Source organism: Temnothorax nylanderi, unplaced genomic scaffold (assembly GCF_030848795.1).
Source record: "Temnothorax nylanderi isolate EJ_2023f unplaced genomic scaffold, tnyl_v1.0 TNYL_tig0089_pilon, whole genome shotgun sequence".
In the NCBI taxonomy this organism is placed as follows: domain Eukaryota; kingdom Metazoa; phylum Arthropoda; class Insecta; order Hymenoptera; family Formicidae; genus Temnothorax; species Temnothorax nylanderi.
In genome coordinates, this window is record NW_027249151.1 from 472,927 (window position 1) to 492,247 (window position 19,321).

The window sequence follows — 19,321 nt, forward strand, 5'->3', positions numbered from 1 at the left end:
ATTATATAATATACATAATCTTTAAACATTATATAGTATAAATTTGCTTGCTTGCTTGCTTTGCATTATCAGTATTAAAATACAGCTACAAACTCTATTTAGGCGAACGCTAATTAGCGCGTCTAGTGCAATCAAAATTAATTTTATCAAATGACTGTAATTAACAATTTTCAATAATGCTTCTTAATAATTTGTATATTTTTATTTCTATTGAGAAGGAAGTAAAGATAATTTCGATTTATAATTATTGTTTATTTACATCGCCTGAAAACATATCAACGGTTATTAAACTACAAAAGCTTGAAAAAGAAAAAGCGCTTTCCTGAGCGTGGAGTTCAGCTGCTTATCGCCAGAGATGCCGACGCTTCCTAGCGTATCCCTATCAACAGCATGTTGCCGGCGAGTTTTTCTTTAAGAAAATTGTGTTTTCTTTACATTAATTGATTCGTATTGTTTGCAAAAATAAAAAGTAAGGAATTTGAATTATAAATACTTAACAAAATATTATGTCACAATACTGTAACTTTCAAGCCTTATAACTCAAAAAGTACTTAATGAAAAAATACTTAATTATAGTGTTTTGGAAAGCTCTCGACATAAGCTATAAGAATATGCAATAAAAAATAGAGGGTTCCATTTAAGAAACTGAAAGTGTCCTTTACCTGACCTTAACGATGCCACCCTAGGTCAAATCAATGACACCATCTTATGTTCCCCTCAAAACCATACAATTTTTGTCTAGAACGTTTTTCTCTAAAATGCTTAGTTTTTAAAAGAAAAGGGGTGGACGGGTGGTCTCAGACACCCTGTATATATGATATGGCTACCAAAGATCCAGCTCGGACCGCTAAATGGCGATTTTAGTTTAATCTATTTGATTGTATATCATATAACGGTCGTATATAATTCTCATATTATTTCTTATAATTATTCCCAGGTAGCAAGACTCGTCATTTTGACGTCAATTGACGTCAAAAGTCTGTCATTTTGACGTCTTTTGACGTCATTTGACGTCAAAATGACGAGTGCTTGCTACCTGGGTTATATATGATAATGGAGTATTTAGAGATGAACAATCAACTTGTTCAAAATTCGCTTACTCCTGCTTGAAACATTGTGCAATAGAAAACAAGTTTTCAAGCATTAATTCTATTCTAAAAATAGATAATAGATCTGTTCTTTTAGCTCTTGTACGGCTCATCTTTCCTTTTTTCTTTTTACGATGTAGAAAAAAAGAAAAAAGATAAAATGTGCGAGAAGTTTTTAGCTAAAAAGAACAGGCCTATAATTGTATGTACTATTGTAAAGCCCCTTGCACAATGCCAGGCAACATACCTTAGAACATTTATAAAATGTTTTAAGGTATGCACAGGTATATAAGGAATAGCATGTGGTATAAGAATATTACCACATGCTTCAGTCGTCAAATTGGTACGCGACACCCTTCACGGAATGTGGGAGGTTCCAGGTTCGAATCCTGGCTGAGGTAATATTTTTCGCAATAATTTCTTTATTTAATGATTAAATCGAATCGATTTAATTGCGGGGAGAGAGGAGATTTTGCTCCAATGGGAACTGTGTTATAAGTCTGACAAATCTAGTCGGCGCGCAGTTTACTTATGTTGGAAAAGTTATGTGTAATACATGGGAACATTTATAAAATGTTCTAAGGTATGCACAGGTATAAGGGTCACTTCGATCAACTTCGATTAATTTTAATCGACGATTAAGTGCCACACCCGTGATTGGTCAATCTGCTTAACGACAAATGCGATTGGTCATTTCCAGTGGACTAATCGGCTGATTAAACTAATCGGAGATATTTGAAATGATTCTTAAATGCATCATTTATCCTTGTTGTTCATCGAGTGTTAAACAAGAATAAATGATGCATTCTGCGCATCATGCGTGAAACGGAAAATACCCTTAGTGTACCATGCAGTGATCTGAGTGTTTTACGTGATTGGCCGTGACTGAAATCAGTAGTGATATATTGTTACGCGTGATTTGTATATGTGTGAGTATAAAAAATATTCAATGACATTCATCTTCATTCTCGGAAGCAAAAATGGCTGCGAAATGAGCAATCTAGTGATATATAGAAGTCTGTGGAAGAGACTGATATACTACGTTTACGCGAGCGTTACTTTTGTAGTAACTTACGATAATTCCTTCGCGTAAACGGGATTTTCCTTCGCGTAAACGGGATTTTGTAGTAACTTGCGATAATTTACTCCGCGTAAACAAGTGATATATCGTAAGTTACTACAGAAGTAACGCTCGCGTAAACGTAGTATGAGCCACTAGTGCATGCATATGCGCACTGTCTGTGTGAGTATGCCACTGCTCTAGCAATAAGTATAGCACTGCAGTCTCTCGTGAAAAAAGAAATATAATTGAGGTTAGATAATAATGTATTAGTGTTTGAAAATATGAATTAATTTGTAAAAACATATGTATATCATTATTAAATAATTAAATATTTTAAAGAAAAAATAGTTTTTTAAAGTTTTTTAAATAAAATATGGAAATATTTTTTTATAAATCTGAGATATCGTGAGCACGTGCTCTGTGTTTTTTTTTTACCACGTAAGTAGCAGAGAAGAAACGAAAAAAATTGCTCATGTTCGCTGCACTTACGTTTTCTAAGTGACTAATATTTTCAAGAATGTATATTTTTTATGTTATTTATAATATATTTTCTATCTTACATATCGATATGCATAATAGCGATTAAGTCAAACATATATGAATACAGCGAATACAGCGAATAAAGGAAATTAACGGAAATTTGACGAAAGCTAAATTAAAGATTAATCGGAAAAGCTAATCGATTTTTATACTCACTGTTTATGCGAAGCAGATTTAATTTATCCGTATAAAATGAAAAATCAAGAAAGAGAGAACATGTGGGAACACGCAGTCGGTGAGCACCACAGATACTAGACTGCGAGCAGTATGAGTATTTCTTTCAGAGTAACGATCATGTAACTTTATCCGTAGGTCGGAAAGGTAAAAAGTGAAAATTTTCGGTGTGAAACTTTTCACTTTTCACGTTTTCGCGCTAGGGGAAAAGATACATGATCGACCCCTGGACCGCTAACTCGACCAATCAGGATTGAGGCAAAGTGGAGGGAATAACGATGGCCATTTTTTGTATGGCATTTCATGTACGTGTACCCTATGTTCCATTGGCATATTAGACGTAAACGCTTCTTCTCACGAGGACAATTCATCAAAAGGCTGAATTTATTAATTCAATGAATCTTTCATGCGCGAGCGCTTTATTGTATCGCTTGATCCATCACGAGAATTTGAATCCAAAACGATTTAAATCGTGATATAAGATTTATTCTCAACTAACAATGAGTATCGATAATAAAAACTTAACAGATTCCTATAAATTCAACAATATACAATAATTTATACATTCAATCATTTATTGACGATTATAAATAATGTCATGTTTTTTAGATATTTTAAAATGTTAGTTTTTGGCTGGATTCGGGGAAGCGCTATTTGCTTATAGCGTTTTTCATTGGCAGAACTAGTGCGCACTCAGTGCACATTAAAGCCGTTGTACACTGATTTAATCTTTAATATTTAAAGTAAAATGCAAATATTTTGATTGATAAAATACCCAATACATATTTTACCAAATAGTACAATAAAGTATAGAGGCTTTCGTGACTTAACCCGTTTATATTAAACATACACTTTACGTTGATTTGTGTACGACGGCTTTAATGTGCACTGAGTGCGCACCAGTTCTGCCAAAGAAAAACGCTATTAGTCTATTCTTGTTTTACACTTGATGAGCGATAAAGACAGAATGATTCAATAGCGCTAATAGCGCGCTCCCCGAACGCAGCCTTAGAGAAAATTTATATAACGTAATTCCATAAATTATGTCACAGTAAAAATTTTATCGTACTATTACATATGTATATATATTTTATATATACATTATACAACGAAGCACTTGAAGCCCACGTACTTACTTGAGATGTGACATGCAACATTGTGATATTTCAACTATAATTAATTAAAGATAAACAAAACATGAGTGACGATTTTCCCAGAGTACTCGCAACTCGTCGCGTCGCGTAAAAGAGTCACGGTCGGTCTCGCTCCGCGTGTACTTGGCGCGAGACACTACCGTGTCTCTTTATATAGCACTGTTCAACAAAAAATTACTTGTTTTTCGAGCACAAGAACGAAACTAGTCGTTTCCGGTAGTTCTTTTGAACACAATCCCGTTTGTCAAATTACTCTATCACGTCACAATTTTGAGAAATTTGTAGTTAAAGCTTGCAAAAATGGGCTATTTTAGTGTATTTTGACATATTATAATTATAATATGTGCTGACGTGTCGGAGAAGTTTATTTGCAATTAAAATTAAGTATATTGTTAGGACTTTGAGTCCTTAAAAGGAACTTGTGTCGATTATGGTTAAAAAGATATTAATGATTAACATATAGGGTTTAATGCACTATCTTAGAATATTAAAACTGTTCTGAATAAAATACAGAAAACAAATTTTATTGTTATAAGTAATATAAGGGAAAAATCGGCAGCAGAGATTATGATTATATATTTAACATTTATTTGCCGCTAATTCTGGAGGAGGAAATAGAAAAAGGAAGAGGACAAGAGGTAGAAAAGGAAAGTGAAGCAAGAGAAGAGGAGGAAAAGCTTGTTATAATGTGGGATAAGGATGCTATACAGGAGTATAAAGAGAGGACGGAGGAGTTATGTATGGAAGAAGGACAGGTATGCAGGTCGGTGGAGGAGAAATGGCAAAGGATTAAACAAATTGCTCAAGAATCCATGGTCAAAAAAAGGATAAGAATTAAGAAAAAGGAATTAGGTCATAAGGACTGGTGGGATAGAAGCTGTACAAGAAAGAAGAGGGAAGTGCATAGAATGTACAGGAAGTGGAGGAAGGGCAAAATAGGTAGGAAAAGGTACATAGAGGAAAAAGGAAAGTTGAGGGATCTACAACTAAAAAAACAGGAGGAGAAGAGGCAAAAGGAAGAAGAGGAATTAAGGAAATTGAAGAAGGAAACAGATGTCTGGAAATACATAAATAAGAAAAGGAACAAAAAGGTATGGAAGAAGAATAAAATAGGCAAGAAGGAATGGAGAAGGCACTTCATGGAGCTACTAGGAGGGTCGGAAGTGGAGGAGGAAGAGGAAAGTAGGGAGAAGACAAGGCATCAAGAAGGAAGGAAAGAAGTGAAAAGGGATGAAAGGATTGAAGGGGATGAGGAGGATGAAATTACAGAAATGGAGATCAAATTGGCATTGAAGAAATTGAAATTAAAAAAGGCGGCGGGAATAGATGAAATACCAATGGAGGCGTGGAAATATGCGAGTGGACCCTTATGGAACAGGCTGGTGGATTTGCTGAGACAAATATGGAGAGAAGGAACGATACCATCAGACTGGAAGAAAAGCATAATAGTGACACTATATAAGAGAGGAGATCAAGAGAAGACCGGAAATTATAGAGGTATATCGTTATTATGTACGGCGTATAAAGTTTATGTGGAGGTAATAAGGAGCAGGCTAGAGAGGGAAGCGGAAGAGAAAGGAATGATCCCGGAGAGTCAGGCAGGCTTTAGAAAAGGAAGGTCAACAATAGATAACATTTTCGTGTTGAACCATCTGATCCAAAAAGGAAGAAGAAGAGGCGGAAAAGCGGAAAAGGTGTACGCGATATTTGCAGACCTTAAGGCTGCATTTGATAATGTGGATAGGGAAATCCTGTGGAGAATTCTACGTGATAAAGGTACAAATGAACAACTGTTAAGAAGATTGGAAATGATCTACGAGGAAACGGAAGTTGTGGTCAGGACCAGCCAGGGGTATACGAAGAAGTTCCAGACGTCAAAAGGAGTAAGGCAGGGATGCGTAATAAGTCCACTTCTGTTTAATCTGTACATAGCGGAGTTAGCTGAAGTATTGAAAAAGAGAGATATAGGAGGAATAGAGGTAGATAAGATGAGGGTTTGGAATTTAGAGTATGCGGACGATATTGTAATGGTTGCGAGAAATAGGGATGCATTGTTAGACATGTTAAGCACGCTGAAAAGATTTTTAAAGGAAAGGAAATTAGAGTTATGTACAGAAAAGACAAAGATTTTAGTGTTTAATAGGAAGAGAAAAGAAGGCAAAGAAGTGTGGAAATGGGGGGATAAATATATAGAAGAGGTACAGAGCTTTAAATATTTAGGTTTTACGTTTAATAGGAATGGTAATTACAAAGATCATATTAGAGAACTGATGAAAAAAGGCAGGATGGCAGTCAGAAAAATCTGGGGATTAGGAGAAAGAATGTGTAGAGGGGATTTCTTAAGGAGGTGGATGTTATTTAAATATTTGGTGCAAAGCGTTATGGCTTACGGGGTAGAAATTTGGGGGTGGGAAGAGAAAAAAGAGTTGGAGAAAATAATGATGGACTATATTCGTTGGATTTTTGCGATAGATTTCTGCACACCAAGGTATGTGATATCTAGGGAATTAGGTATGGATAAATTAATGGTGGGTTGGGGAATAAGGGCAATGAAATATGAGGAAAGAATTTTAGAAGATAGGTGCGGAGTTATTGTAAGTCATTGTTGGAAGGAAAAAGAAACTTATGGGTGGAAGGATCTGTATAGTATGGAAAGAGAAAGGTATTATAACAGGAATGGATGGGGAATAGGCTTTCTGGAGGAAAAGAGAAGAGAGGGTACAAATCTAGAGGAAGAAATAATAAGCAGGGAAAGAGATAATCAGAGGCAATGGGAAGGAAATAAAATCTTAGAGGCAAGATATAACAAAAGATATAGAGTGTTAGACAAGGCGAATGGGGGTCCGGAATATTTAAAGAAGGGTAATTTAAAGAAAGTAAGGATAGGAGATGATGTGAGAGCTTTAATAAAACTGAGATGCGGAAATTTAGAAGAAGTAAATAAATATTGGTTAGAAGAAAATTGTAAAAAATGTATTTTGTGCGGTGAGGGCAGTGACTGTATGGAACATTATGTAAAGGAATGTAAGAGGGCAAGTGTGTGGTTTAAGGATTTAGGTAGGAATGAGGCGGAGAAGTGGAAAAGGCTGTGGAGCGATGAACTAGATTTAGATAAGGGTAAGATGCTGAGGAAATTATGGAAAGAGAGGGAGAAGGAACTAAAGAAGCGCAAGGAATTAAATAAGACTAAAGATATGACTGTGATATGACTGTGAGAAATAGTTTAGTTTAAGGTAGTTGTAGGTTATTTTAGGCTATAACGGATAGTATACGCAAGGTATGGATGGATGAGTGTGGTTAAGTTTTATTTTGTAAACCAAGTCCCTTCCTGGCTATTATGTAAAGCTGAAGTAAATAAATATCATATTTAACATTTATTTATTATATAAATTTTAATCTCATAAAATTATATAACATACTTGTACATGTATGTGTGCATGTGAACGCGCGTGTGTAAAATTAATATATATTTATACGAATTAGATAAAATTAATTATATATCTGTATGTGTAGCCTATTTTTCAGGAAATTTATACATATTCATATATATTATATATAATTAATGTAGTTTAAATAAATTTATTTTCAAGTTTAAATATTCACAAAACGTAGAGCCAATAATGTTAAATAATATAAATATATCTTTTCATAACAGCATAAAATCTGAAATATATTTACAATATATATTACATTTTTCAAACACTACAGCGCAATAATTAATAATATTAACACATTTTATGATTGTGATATTTGACGATACTTTTCTCATTAAATTAAGGATACAAGATACAGAATGAAGAAGAAATTGTACAGCGGCAATCGTAAATCGCTGCGTAAATACAATACATACAGAAGAGATTTCTCATTTCTCATTAATTATAAAGTAAGATTGAAGTTCTGTTCCGATTAAGTCATACTGCAATTTAATTGTAAAAATTGCATCAGTCTTTGAATTGGTGATATAAAAGCATGTTAATTAATATTTATTTCAGAAAAATATAATTACGTATTTCGTAATTGTATTTATCATCTTCATATCATCTAATCGATAGTTTTATTTATCACTCACACACAAAACAAATTTAATCCCGTTAATAAAATTTTAGTTATTTAAATTATAACATTGCATTCGTAACTGTTAGTGAGATAGTCATTGTTCTTGTGAATTACATATCACACATATAATACAATTTGCCTCTTGTCTTGTAAATCCTCAAGTATCGTTTAAACATTTATGATAAAAAAGTAAAAACTTGATCATTTTAAGGGTAAAAATGTTAATCATTTTTAGAAAGAGCAACTTTTCTCCATTTATGGCTCGTTTCGTTCTTTACATGTCCAAATTCAAACCTAATTCTAAGCTCACCAATCTTCGAGATTGGCAAAATATCCGGTATCCATTCTATCAAGAACGGTGTAGGTTCGACTTGATTCGGAGAAGTATTTCCTAAAAGTAAACAAAACAAGAGCATATATTAAATAGAAATATCTCTAATATCATCTTTTCTATTAATGATAGATTCTTTAAGCACCAATTTAGGCTGCCAAATTTCGATAAATCATCTTTATCAAGTAATCAGAATCATTCCTCGCGTATCGAACTCTCACTTACCCACTTTTAAATATGTTTTCAGCTCTAACGGTTTAATCAACGCGTTGTTGTTCGTCTTTTTGAAACGATCTATTTCCGTTTCCTCACGTTTATACAATTCGTATGTTCCATCTGCGTTCTGCACGAAACTTCTCGTAATCTCCAAAGGTATATACGGTGTCTCGAAAATACTCTTTACGTGCAAGATATTTGTAATCTGCCACGTGTATTTCGTGAACGTTCCCAACGGTACTCCATCTTTCCTGACAAACGCCGTCGTTGAATTCGGCAGGCGTTTCTTCTTGCCGCCGCATGATATTCGTTCGCGTAAACAATCGAAGAATATCTGCGGCACATGGAACACTAGGGGATCGGGCTTGCCGTCAAACTGGAAATGCATCGTCTGATTTATTCGCTCGGTTATCGAAGCGAGCCACTTGATAAATGGCAAGCTCGCGCTGGCCTCGTCCAAGTCGTCGCAAGTATTTTGATACTTTTTAACAATTTGCGACTTTGCCTTCGTCTTTCTTAACTCGATCGAATTTAGATTCAAATTACTATTGTTCATATGCTTCTCATCTCTTTTCCGTTTTGTCGAAATTGTCGGTTGCGTTGCGTTAGCTTCGGAATTCGATGTACTTTTGTTATTATAATGTACTACCGCGTTTCTGTCGACTATTTTAACACTTCTGTTATTTAGGGCAACATTATTATTGACGAGCTTTGCATTAGTTACACTCAAGACTGCAGCACTGGCATCGAAAACCTTCAACGTATTCGGATCCAATATTTTTATGTTATTATCGTTCAATATGTACTGACTATTGAGTACATTATATTTTGTATTAATTGTCCCTTGATCATTTACTATTTTTATAGTATTTCCTCCTCCTAACTGAACACCATTTTGATCAATTACTTCTAAATTGTGAACCTGCGTAATATATAAATAACTTAATAATTTTAACCATTTGTTTCTTTTCAATAATTTAGAGAAACAACTATTTTTTAATTCCTTATAAATTAATGAAAAAAAAACGAATATAATTTCAACATAAATATTTTATCTTACTTGTGATATTATATTGTTATCGTCTAATAAACTGCGATCGCATTCCACCTCTATATTTTCGACAATACTATGCGGCAAAATCGAAGAATCCAAATTTATAGAATCCAAATCTAATCTATTTCCATCCAAACTTTGTACGGTTAAAGTATCATCACGAAAAATTAATAGATGTGTATCAGTTTCATCAGTGGTTAAACTATCGAGATCTGAAATTTCATATTATTATTAGCAGAAAGTATATAATAAATTTCTAATGTACAATACATATATACGCGCATATAATCTCACCAATTCCAACAATTTTATCTTCTTCTTCACTTTGCGGTACAGTTGCTAGAGACTTTTCTATACTAGATTGCGTTTGATCTAAATTTATATAATAACTAAACTCTTCGGATAACTTTGGGTCGCTAGCAAAAGCACAAATACATGCGTAAAAATGCACGCATCGCTTTGATTGTGACGACGAAGTGCCGTCGACTTTATCTCCTCCTATCTTTGTTGTACCCTATAAATTAATCAATTATTATTCAATAAAATATTTTCTAACCAGAAATATTATTTGTATTAATTCGCATAATTTAAAAATTTGATTTTTATTTACCTACGATCTTTCTTTAAATCGTTTAAGAAAAAAATTTTTTATGAAAATTATTATGCAGTTTGCTTACCTTAAACGTAGTACAACTACAGAAGTAACGATGTTCTATTCTATCCTTTAATTTACTAACGAAGAAAGAAAAATGAAGATAGCCTAAAGGATGCTTCGGAGAAGCTTTGCATTTCACTGCCATTATATTCTTTGAGACTCTTTGTACTAAAGGACCAGAAGTTTCCGTCGCTAACAGCCATATCTCTTGCTTTGTTTCATTATTTACATTCAACGACGACAAAATAGAATTCTTCAAAGTTAATGGCTGCGCCTCCGCATAACATTTTAATGCCGTTTGAATGTGCTGGCACGCAAACACAGTATTTGAATAACCTTTCTCCTAAAAATACCAATTATAAAAATATATAAAAGTACAATACAAAATATAATCACGGAAATGTGTCAATATGCAAATCTTATAATATAAAACATTTACATGACATTTGAGGACACTGGTATGAAAACTTCTCTCACAGCTGTCCACGAAGCACAATGCGGTGGTTTGTGAAATAAGCGTTGTAATGTCATTCGAAATGGTGGCATTTATCAATGGTAACTGTACAAAGCCACGGTAATCAGGTCCCTTATCCTTGACTCGTACAGAGAACACTTGCACCGTCGAGCCTGTGATGAGCTTGCATGCCTCCGTGGACAGCTTCCGCTTCTCGCCAGGTTCTTTGAACACTGCGTCGCAATATTTGTTCTTACAGCAAAGACCACGAGATCCGTTATAAGTTCCACATTTCGGACATTTTCGAACTCCACGAAGGGTAGCCTTTCCCAGATCTGATAAAAGTTTCTTCAAGCGTTCTTCATTGGACATAGCTGCTACACGTTACAATAATATATATTAGAAATCTCAGACAGAATTTTCGAGTTGTATTTTCTACTGAGTTCATCTTATTTCTAATCAGTAGATTTAAAAAAAAAAAGAGACTAGACTTTCTTTTCCAGTCAATTTTTTAAAGGTACGTTTCTTCTCTTTTTATTTCGCGCATTCGTTAGTTGATAGGAAAATTATTGAGCTAGTAAGAAGTTTTGTTAAAGAGAATCGCACTTAAGGAAATTACAAACTTATTAACTGATAAATTTCAAAATATGTTTTTAAAGTATTTAAAGACTTATTGTGTCATTTAAAATCATCCTTTTCTTTTTTCTATCCAAACAAATTATAGCAAGCCTGTCCAAGTTTTTACTCGCAAGTAACATGCTTCGCCTTCTTCATCATTTCGTTGAACAGGGCAAAGAGAAAATAAAAGAGAACAGACACTAGAGCTCCGTCCAATTGATCACTGTGCATAAATCATAATGCAAGACTTTACAATTAACAATATGCTGAATCAGTGTACGACCTAAAATCTATCTGACCTGGCATGCGAGTAAGTGGCCCTTTCATTCGTAGAACTTGGACAGACTAGCTATAGAATCTCAGAAGATTGCCTGTACAATTCGTATCTTAAAGCTGTTTGTATTAATCAGAAAATTAGTCAAGTTTTTTTTTCAAGGTCAACCTGATTAAGGAATTATATATAATCAAATAAACCTAAACAAGAATAGTAAATAAAAAAAGAAGAAAGAAGAGACAATAATGGGTCGCATAAAAATTCAGATAATCTTATAAGATGATGAAGAAGCACCCTATCCTTGATACAGTTAAAAAATGATACATAGTGTACCAATATAAAATATATATTTTTTATCTTAAAGAAATTATATAAGTAAATCAAAAAGCAGTATATATTACGTCGCAATAGAAACAAACATAAAGAAAGCAAAAATGAAAGCTGCAAAGGTGCCTCAAATCGAGCTCTGTTATCATTTCTCCATTCTTTTAGGCTAAGCGTGTACGTAACGCTACGTGCTGTGCGAATAACTGGAAGAAAAGTTTCCCCTCGCAAATCGCATCGAGTTGCATGATAAAAGCGATAAAACGTGCCCCGTCGCTGGTGCTTCAGCCGTTAGGAGGAAAAGGGGGAAGCCGAAAAAAACCCATCTCGCGGTGAGGCGCATTACGCGGGGAGGCTAGAGGCTACATCTCGCAATGAACAAAAGCAACATTATCGAACGGTGTTACCTTCCGATATCGCAGAAGCGACGTGAAAATCGCACAGCCGTGAGAGAAGAAAAAAAAATATGTCTCTTTCACGACCCGGATTACGGTTTTGAGTTGCCAATTTGCTTCGGATAGTAAATAAATAAAGCCCATCACACGAGAGTGAAGCAGAGGGCGTCGAGACTCTCGTCGCGGTTCCGTCGAAAGGATAGAGGGTCGATCGTGCCCAATCGTGTCGCTCTCCATATCCCACGGCCAATCCGATCGTAGAACGAGCCACGCTGCTTGGCCGCCATGCGATATCGGCTTTACGTTTCCCTCGTCCCTCGTGGAAAGGAAATGTAACGTCGGCCATCTTGATCCATCTTGATCTTCTTTTACAGAGAAGAGCTTGTGGAATACAACATGAGGTTCGTTCGCCGCGATGAATTTAATACGTTATTTTGACAAGTACCGCGGCTAATTGCGTTCGGAGTCGTCGTATGACTCGCTGGAATCCGGCCGCGCGTACGAACGCGATTTCGCGATGAATATTGCGCGAGGAAATGTTTCGTCGCGTGTTCGCGATCCGTCGAGCACATGGAACCACGCCGTTCGCGAAATATCTTCGTGACGCTCTGTCGTTGCGTGGACGATATACCTTGCCGATGGAATTACGCGTGAAAGACGTGATTTTTGTCCTCGACGAGCGTTCCGCGTACGGAGACGCGTCACGATAAATTCTGCAATGAGATAACCTCACTTTTTACCTTTGCAGCTCGTTGAAGCTACAGAAGAGGCTAGCAGCCTCTGTTATGAGATGTGGCAAGAAGAAGGTCTGGTTGGATCCGAACGAGATCAATGAGATTGCGAATACGAATTCTCGTAAGTTTCGTTGTTTCTTTGTGGCCTGTGCTTTTTTTCTTTTTGCAAAAATTTATAAAAATTCTGTAAGCCGAATATCGGCAAGAGAATTGTTCATCGTTGCATTATTACTTTCTTAATTTATGTAGGAAGATTTACATATTTATTTATGTTTTTCTTAGGACAAAACATTAGAAAACTAATCAAGGATGGGCTCATTATTAAGAAACCTGTTGCTGTACACTCGAGAGCTCGCGTTCGCAAGAATACCGAAGCTAGACGCAAGGGCCGTCATTGTGGCTTCGGTAAGAGAAAGGGTACGGCAAACGCGCGTACACCTCAAAAAGTACGTATATACCAGCAGTTATAATTCTATTGCTCTATTATTTTTTTATCTTGACTGTATTAATCAAAAAGTCATGAACATTTATACATGAAATTTATTATTAGTGAAGTCTGTCTAATCATTCGCATGCATCTTGCAGGATCTCTGGATTCAAAGGATGCGGGTCCTTCGTCGTCTCCTGAAAAAATACCGCGAAACGAAGAAAATTGACAGACACCTGTACCACTCGCTGTACATGAAAGCTAAAGGTAACGTTTTCAAGAACAAGCGAGTACTGATGGAGTTTATTCATAAGAAGAAGGCGGAGAAGGCCCGTGCCGAGATGCTGTCCGATCAGGCCGAGGCTCGGCGCACTAAGGTCAGGGAAGCACGTAAACGCCGCGCGGAGCGCATTGCCTCGAAGAAGCAAGAGCTATTGCAGTCGTATCAACGCGAGGACGATGCCGCAAAGAAATAAATTGCGTGATGTATCTTAAGAAAAATTATATAAATAAAATGAAAAAGGTAATCGAAGCGTATCAACCTTTCTTCCTAACGCTTTAGGCTTAGGTTCAAATCGGTTCAAATTAATATAAGAACCCAAACATTTATAGAAACAATTATACAAGAAAGTAAAATGATTCAGAGATTTAAAAAATAAACTATATAAGTAGGAAGCAATTCCAAGAATGTAGTAAATTTTTTAGCTATAAATAGGTATTGATTTTATAATTGAAGGTATAAACATCATAAAAGACGGAAAAGCAAGCAGATATAAATATAAATCTAAAATAAAAATTTTTATTTTAATTATAACTAAAGAATTTATTACAATTATCGGAGAAAAAAAAATACAATCGTGGCTTTGTTAGCTAATAATTGTCAATCTGTAACTAATCTTTTGATGTAATGATAAATTAATTATTGTTTAATTATAAATATGTATCTTCAACTGATAATTTATACAATAAATTGGACACACTTCTGCAGCTGATAATCTCAATTCTACCCGCTAGATGGCAGGATATTTCCAGCATGGCGACAGATTTGTGAACACATGTGTCCTGAAAATCCACGATTCAAGGAGTTCCGAGTTTAATTCAGTAAGAGGGAATTAAGGATTTTTCTCTTGCACAATTTATCAAATTACTAATACATAAGTAATAAAGTATTTCGCTGTTGAAACTCCTAAGAGAGCTGACCAAACCGGAGTTCTCGTCGCCAAAGCGCATCGTCGTCCTCGCTGATGCAACAGCACGCTGCACAATCAAGATTGCACCTCACAAGCGGAGATATTCAGCCCCGCGTTTGTTTACGCTCGTCGACGGATAGCGTTTCAATAGGTCTCTGACAGATGCTGATGATTATCCGACAGCGGAAGGAACGTTACCACGGAAAGAGGAAGAACTTAAAGCTATTCGATCGTTGGTTCTAACGACGGACGGGCGAACATGTCACAGAAGGCGGACGGCAGGCCGAGTCTCTCGCAAAAGACGAGGGAGGAAATCAAGGCTGAGCGCGAAGCGAAGAAGGCCGCTAAGGCTGCCACTAAAGCGGCAAAGGGTAAAAGTGATAGAGTGGACCGTGTCAAGAACGTGGCTCCAGTAGCCAGTTGTAAGATCCCGGTGGGAGACCCGAAAGTGGACGTAGCAACGGAAAAAACTAATAAGGTAGTGGAAACGGACGATATTAAAAGTAAGTCTGTGACGGCTGGCTGTGAGACCCTAGAAGAAAGTAAAAGTAGCGACAAAGAAGCAAATGTAGCGACAGACGTAGCAGGCTCGCAGCCTGGTAGAGAGGCCTCGAAGGTAGAGGCAATTCAATCTTCAAATGTCGTTCAGAACGGCCCGGCCGAGGGCAAACCTGACGGGAGGAGCAAGGCCGAGCTGCGCGCGGAGCGAAGAGCCAAGCAGGAGGCCCAGAGAGCTGCGAAGCAGCAACAGTCGTCGGCGAAGGACAGTGTGAAAAGCGAGGAATCTCTCAAACCGCCTGTAGAAACAGTATCCAAATGTTCGGCGAAGAGAAGTGTCGTGAAGAGTACAATGAAGGAGAACGTGCACGAAGTTCATTTGTTTCAACACTTGTATCAAGAGAGGCAGCAGTCGTTGTTCAGCATAGCCACGGTCAATTCGAATATACACCCAGCGATAGTCAGACTAGGTGTTCAGTACGCGAGTAAGATTATCGTCGGCAGCAACGCGAGGTGCGTCGCGCTTCTGGCCGCTATCAAACGGGTGATCCGGGATTTCGAGAAGCCGCCACAGGAAGACTTCACCCGCGGTCTCGAGGCGTACTTGAAGGAATCGCTCAAGTATCTGCATCATTGCAGACCATTGGGCGTCTCGATGCGGAATGCCGTGCGTCACATCCAGTGGCAGATGACACAGTTTTCGACCACGTTGTCGGACGAAGAGGTAAGTGATTTTGTTTTTGTCGTATCATTATATTTTTATAATTAAATTACAATTATTCTTTTATTTGGTACAAAGTTGTCCGACTTGTGCAAATCAAAAGTTCTTAAATATATAATAAATAAATATACAAAGGAAACAAAGGGGGATTTGGGAGAATCTGTGAATCGCATATATGTACATATATATATTTTTATTTAAATCCCTCGGACTATAGCAGTTTGGTTAATATCTGATTTGATCTGTTGCAGGCAAAAATTAAGCTACAAGGAATAATAAAGACTTATATCAAAGAACAAATTAAACTGGCTGATGACGCAATATCGGTAACGATACAGAGCAAAATATCGGATGGAAATGTTATTTTAACATACGGCTAGTAAGTATATTCTATAATCTATTCATATATACAGCATAATCCAAAGATTAAAGTCACATATATTTCTTATTCTTTGAGGATTTATTATTATTTTCTAAGATAATAATATGTTTATTTCTGTATTTCCATAAATAATTTTTCTAAAAGAAGGAAACATGAAATGATTTCTGAAAATATTACCACATTTTCAGTTCATCCTTAATTCACAAGATATTAGTGGAGGCACATGCTGCAGGGAAGCAATTTCGCGTGATCGTAGTCGATGGTAGACCGTGGCTGGAAGGGAAGGAACAATTGAGGCGTTTAGCAAAACACGGAATTGACTGCTCGTATATACTGATCAATGCTCTCAGCTTCATTATGCCAGAGGTAAATAGTTCACAGTTTTGACTGTCCACAGCTCGTTTTCAAATATTTAATCCATAAATTTCAAAGATAGATTTTACACATTACAAAATTATTGAAGAAACTCAAAATAATATCACTATTATATGTAAACATATAATTTCCATTTGTTTTAAGTACGGATTTGAGAACAAGCATGACAATAAGCTCTTCAAATATCTGCTTATCATTTTTTAACTTCTATTTTTACCGCCAAGCTAATTTATTATTTTACTTGTTTAGGTCAGTAAAGTTTTTCTAGGTGCTCACGCGATATTAGCAAATGGAGCAGTAATGTCGAGAGTTGGAACCGCACAGGTTGCTCTAATAGCGAAAGCCTTCAATGTTCCTGTTTTAGTAGCATGCGAAACACACAAATCGTGTGAACGAGTACAGACCGATTCCATCGTTCATAATGAATTAGGTAAGCAAGGAAGCAGATTTTATCGCTGTAGATATCTTTTTAGAGATTGTATTTATTCTATATGCATATGTTTATATTTATGTATAAAATTATATTGTTTTATATTATAATTACATTTATATCATCTAATAATTATATTTTGCGTTCAAATTTATATATATATTGTGTATATATATATATTTTTTTTTTTTCTTAAGAGAGTGATGATTATAACTTTTATCTAATGTCGCAATTTTTTCTCTATTTTGCATCAGCTACTCATTTTGTTCGATGTTTGCTTTAGGTAACGCAGACGAGCTCGTGAATCATCAACTGAACGGTAAAAGGTCTCTACTCTCGAATTGGCGAACGAAGAAATCGTTGAATCTTTTGAACATCACTTACGACGTGACGCCGGCCGATCTTGTGACGGCCGTTGTCACGGAATTGGCGATTCTGCCATGCACTAGTGTTCCTGTGATTTTACGGATTAAACCTTCCGAGATTTAAATATGTACGTTTTCTCGAGAAAAGATTTAAACGAAAAACTGACCAACGCGTCTAAAAAGGAAGACAAGTGACAAGGAATTACTGAATATTGAGTACAATATTTTGATGTAAATACACGCGCGGATTATTGTACTTCCTAGGGTGCGTTCGGGAAGACGCTATTAGTGCTATTTGCTTATTCTATTCTTGTTTTACACCTGATGAGCGATAAAGATAGAATGATGCAATAGCGCTAATAGCGCGCTTCCCGAACGCAGCCCTATTTGACCATTTCACACAAACGAAATAACTGTATTAATCGAATATAGTACGAGATTAATATCGATTAATACATTGCTGTGTATAAGATCGTTGAAATAAATTTTCTTAAACTGTGGTATGGAGACATAATAAATTTTACTTAGAAACTCTTGCCGATACTTATTAAGTTTTCTAACAACAATTAATATCAATTAACGTTTTATATATCTAACGTGTATTATAATTTGCTATTTAATACAGGGCAAATGCAATGCAGCTGGTATAAATTGTAAGAAATAAAACATCATTTCTGATAAGATCTTAGTCAGTCTTTAAAATTTTATGTGTTATTTTGTGTATTTTATGAATATGCAAATCTCATTTCATGTGAATCTATAATGACATACGGCGCATTTTGAAAATAATTAAACACTACGATACTGACTGAACCTACTGATTCAAATCTGATAAATTTCTCTCTTCAGTATGCACTTTTTTATATTCTGACGAACTATCGACTGTCATTCATTAACATATGTCCACATAGGATTGTGGAACAGAGATTATATTTGATTTCAAAGTTAATATTTCGAATGCAATTACATTGTTACATATGAATTAATTTAATAATATTTATTTATGAAAAACATGCTAGCATTGACACAGTATAAATATTTGACTTGTCACAAATAAAAAAATTGCTCATGCGCGAAGAGACAACTGTCCATGCACTTCCTATTATATCGCAATCTCACAGCAGTGGCATCCATAGGTTTCTAGAAAATGCAATGTTGGTGTAAATTTTTTTATATTATCTGTATATTTATAATTTTTTAAAGACTCTTTTATTTACAATTAGATAACTGAAGCTATTAAGTGGCAAGCCATTAAAATTATTAAGTAGCACATGCAAAGAATCACTTTCCAAATTCTCCTGTATCAAGAAGTAAAAAAATATACTACGCAGATGTACTCACAAATCAAAGGAAAAGTAAAATATTATAAGCACAAACCAAAGGAAAAGTAAAATATTATAAACACAAGTCAAAGGGAAAAAGTAAAATATTAACACAAACCAAAAAAAGTAAAATATTACAAACACACACAAAACAATATTGTATATTCTTAAACTGTACCTGTTTTCTTAATTTTTCTACTAACAGTTTCAAAGAATTTATTTGTTTGTCTCTCCTGCGAACCTTTTGCTGCAACATGCGTATCTTATGACGTAATAACAATACTTTATAAGAAGACAGACTTGTACTATTATTTGTTGAACTATCACAACCCGCGCTTTTATCTATATCAATGCTCCAGTCAGGCAAAAATATTACATGTAACGGTTTTAGAGAACTTTGTTGTGGACTTATTTCTTTTTTTATTTCATTGTCTATGCTGCTGCTCTCTGTACTAATATTGTCCACAGTTTGATTTCCTGT

The 19,321-nt window shown here is 35.5% G+C and overlaps 3 protein-coding genes across 5 annotated transcripts; 2 read left to right on the forward strand and 1 right to left on the reverse strand.

Moving 5' to 3' along the window:
- Positions 1–7,582: 7,582 nt before the first annotated feature.
- Positions 7,583–12,585, reverse strand: LOC139774891 (uncharacterized protein C2orf42). 2 transcript variants are annotated; one of them, XM_071710423.1, is made up of 7 exons: positions 12,409–12,585; positions 10,771–11,159; positions 10,354–10,674; positions 9,971–10,190; positions 9,683–9,888; positions 8,632–9,544; positions 7,583–8,466 (listed from the first exon to the last, which is right to left on the reverse strand). In XM_071710423.1, the coding sequence occupies exons 2-7, from the start codon at positions 11,155–11,157 to the stop codon at positions 8,297–8,299; spliced, it is 2,217 nt and encodes a 738-aa protein (XP_071566524.1). In that variant the 5' UTR covers positions 11,158–11,159; positions 12,409–12,585; the 3' UTR covers positions 7,583–8,296. The 2 variants fall into 2 exon arrangements, with proteins under 2 accessions (XP_071566524.1, XP_071566525.1); XM_071710424.1 differs by having other exon boundaries at positions 10,771–11,162.
- Positions 12,586–12,700: 115 nt separating this feature from the next.
- On the forward strand, positions 12,701–14,084 carry Rpl19 (ribosomal protein L19). The gene is made up of 4 exons (XM_071710428.1): positions 12,701–12,797; positions 13,145–13,251; positions 13,413–13,576; positions 13,716–14,084. Exons 1-4 carry the CDS (start codon positions 12,793–12,795, stop codon positions 14,031–14,033), a joined length of 594 nt encoding a protein of 197 aa, XP_071566529.1. The 5' UTR covers positions 12,701–12,792; the 3' UTR covers positions 14,034–14,084.
- Positions 14,085–14,563: 479 nt separating this feature from the next.
- Eif2bdelta (eukaryotic translation initiation factor 2B subunit delta) lies at positions 14,564–18,199 on the forward strand. Of its 2 annotated transcripts, XM_071710427.1 has the most exons (6): positions 14,564–14,658; positions 14,749–15,969; positions 16,218–16,345; positions 16,537–16,714; positions 16,973–17,153; positions 17,437–18,199. In XM_071710427.1, exons 2-6 carry the CDS (start codon positions 15,007–15,009, stop codon positions 17,640–17,642), a joined length of 1,656 nt encoding a protein of 551 aa, XP_071566528.1. In that variant the 5' UTR covers positions 14,564–14,658; positions 14,749–15,006; the 3' UTR covers positions 17,643–18,199. The 2 variants fall into 2 exon arrangements, with proteins under 2 accessions (XP_071566528.1, XP_071566526.1); XM_071710425.1 differs by having other exon boundaries at positions 14,578–15,969.
- The last annotated feature ends 1,122 nt before the right edge of the window (positions 18,200–19,321 follow it).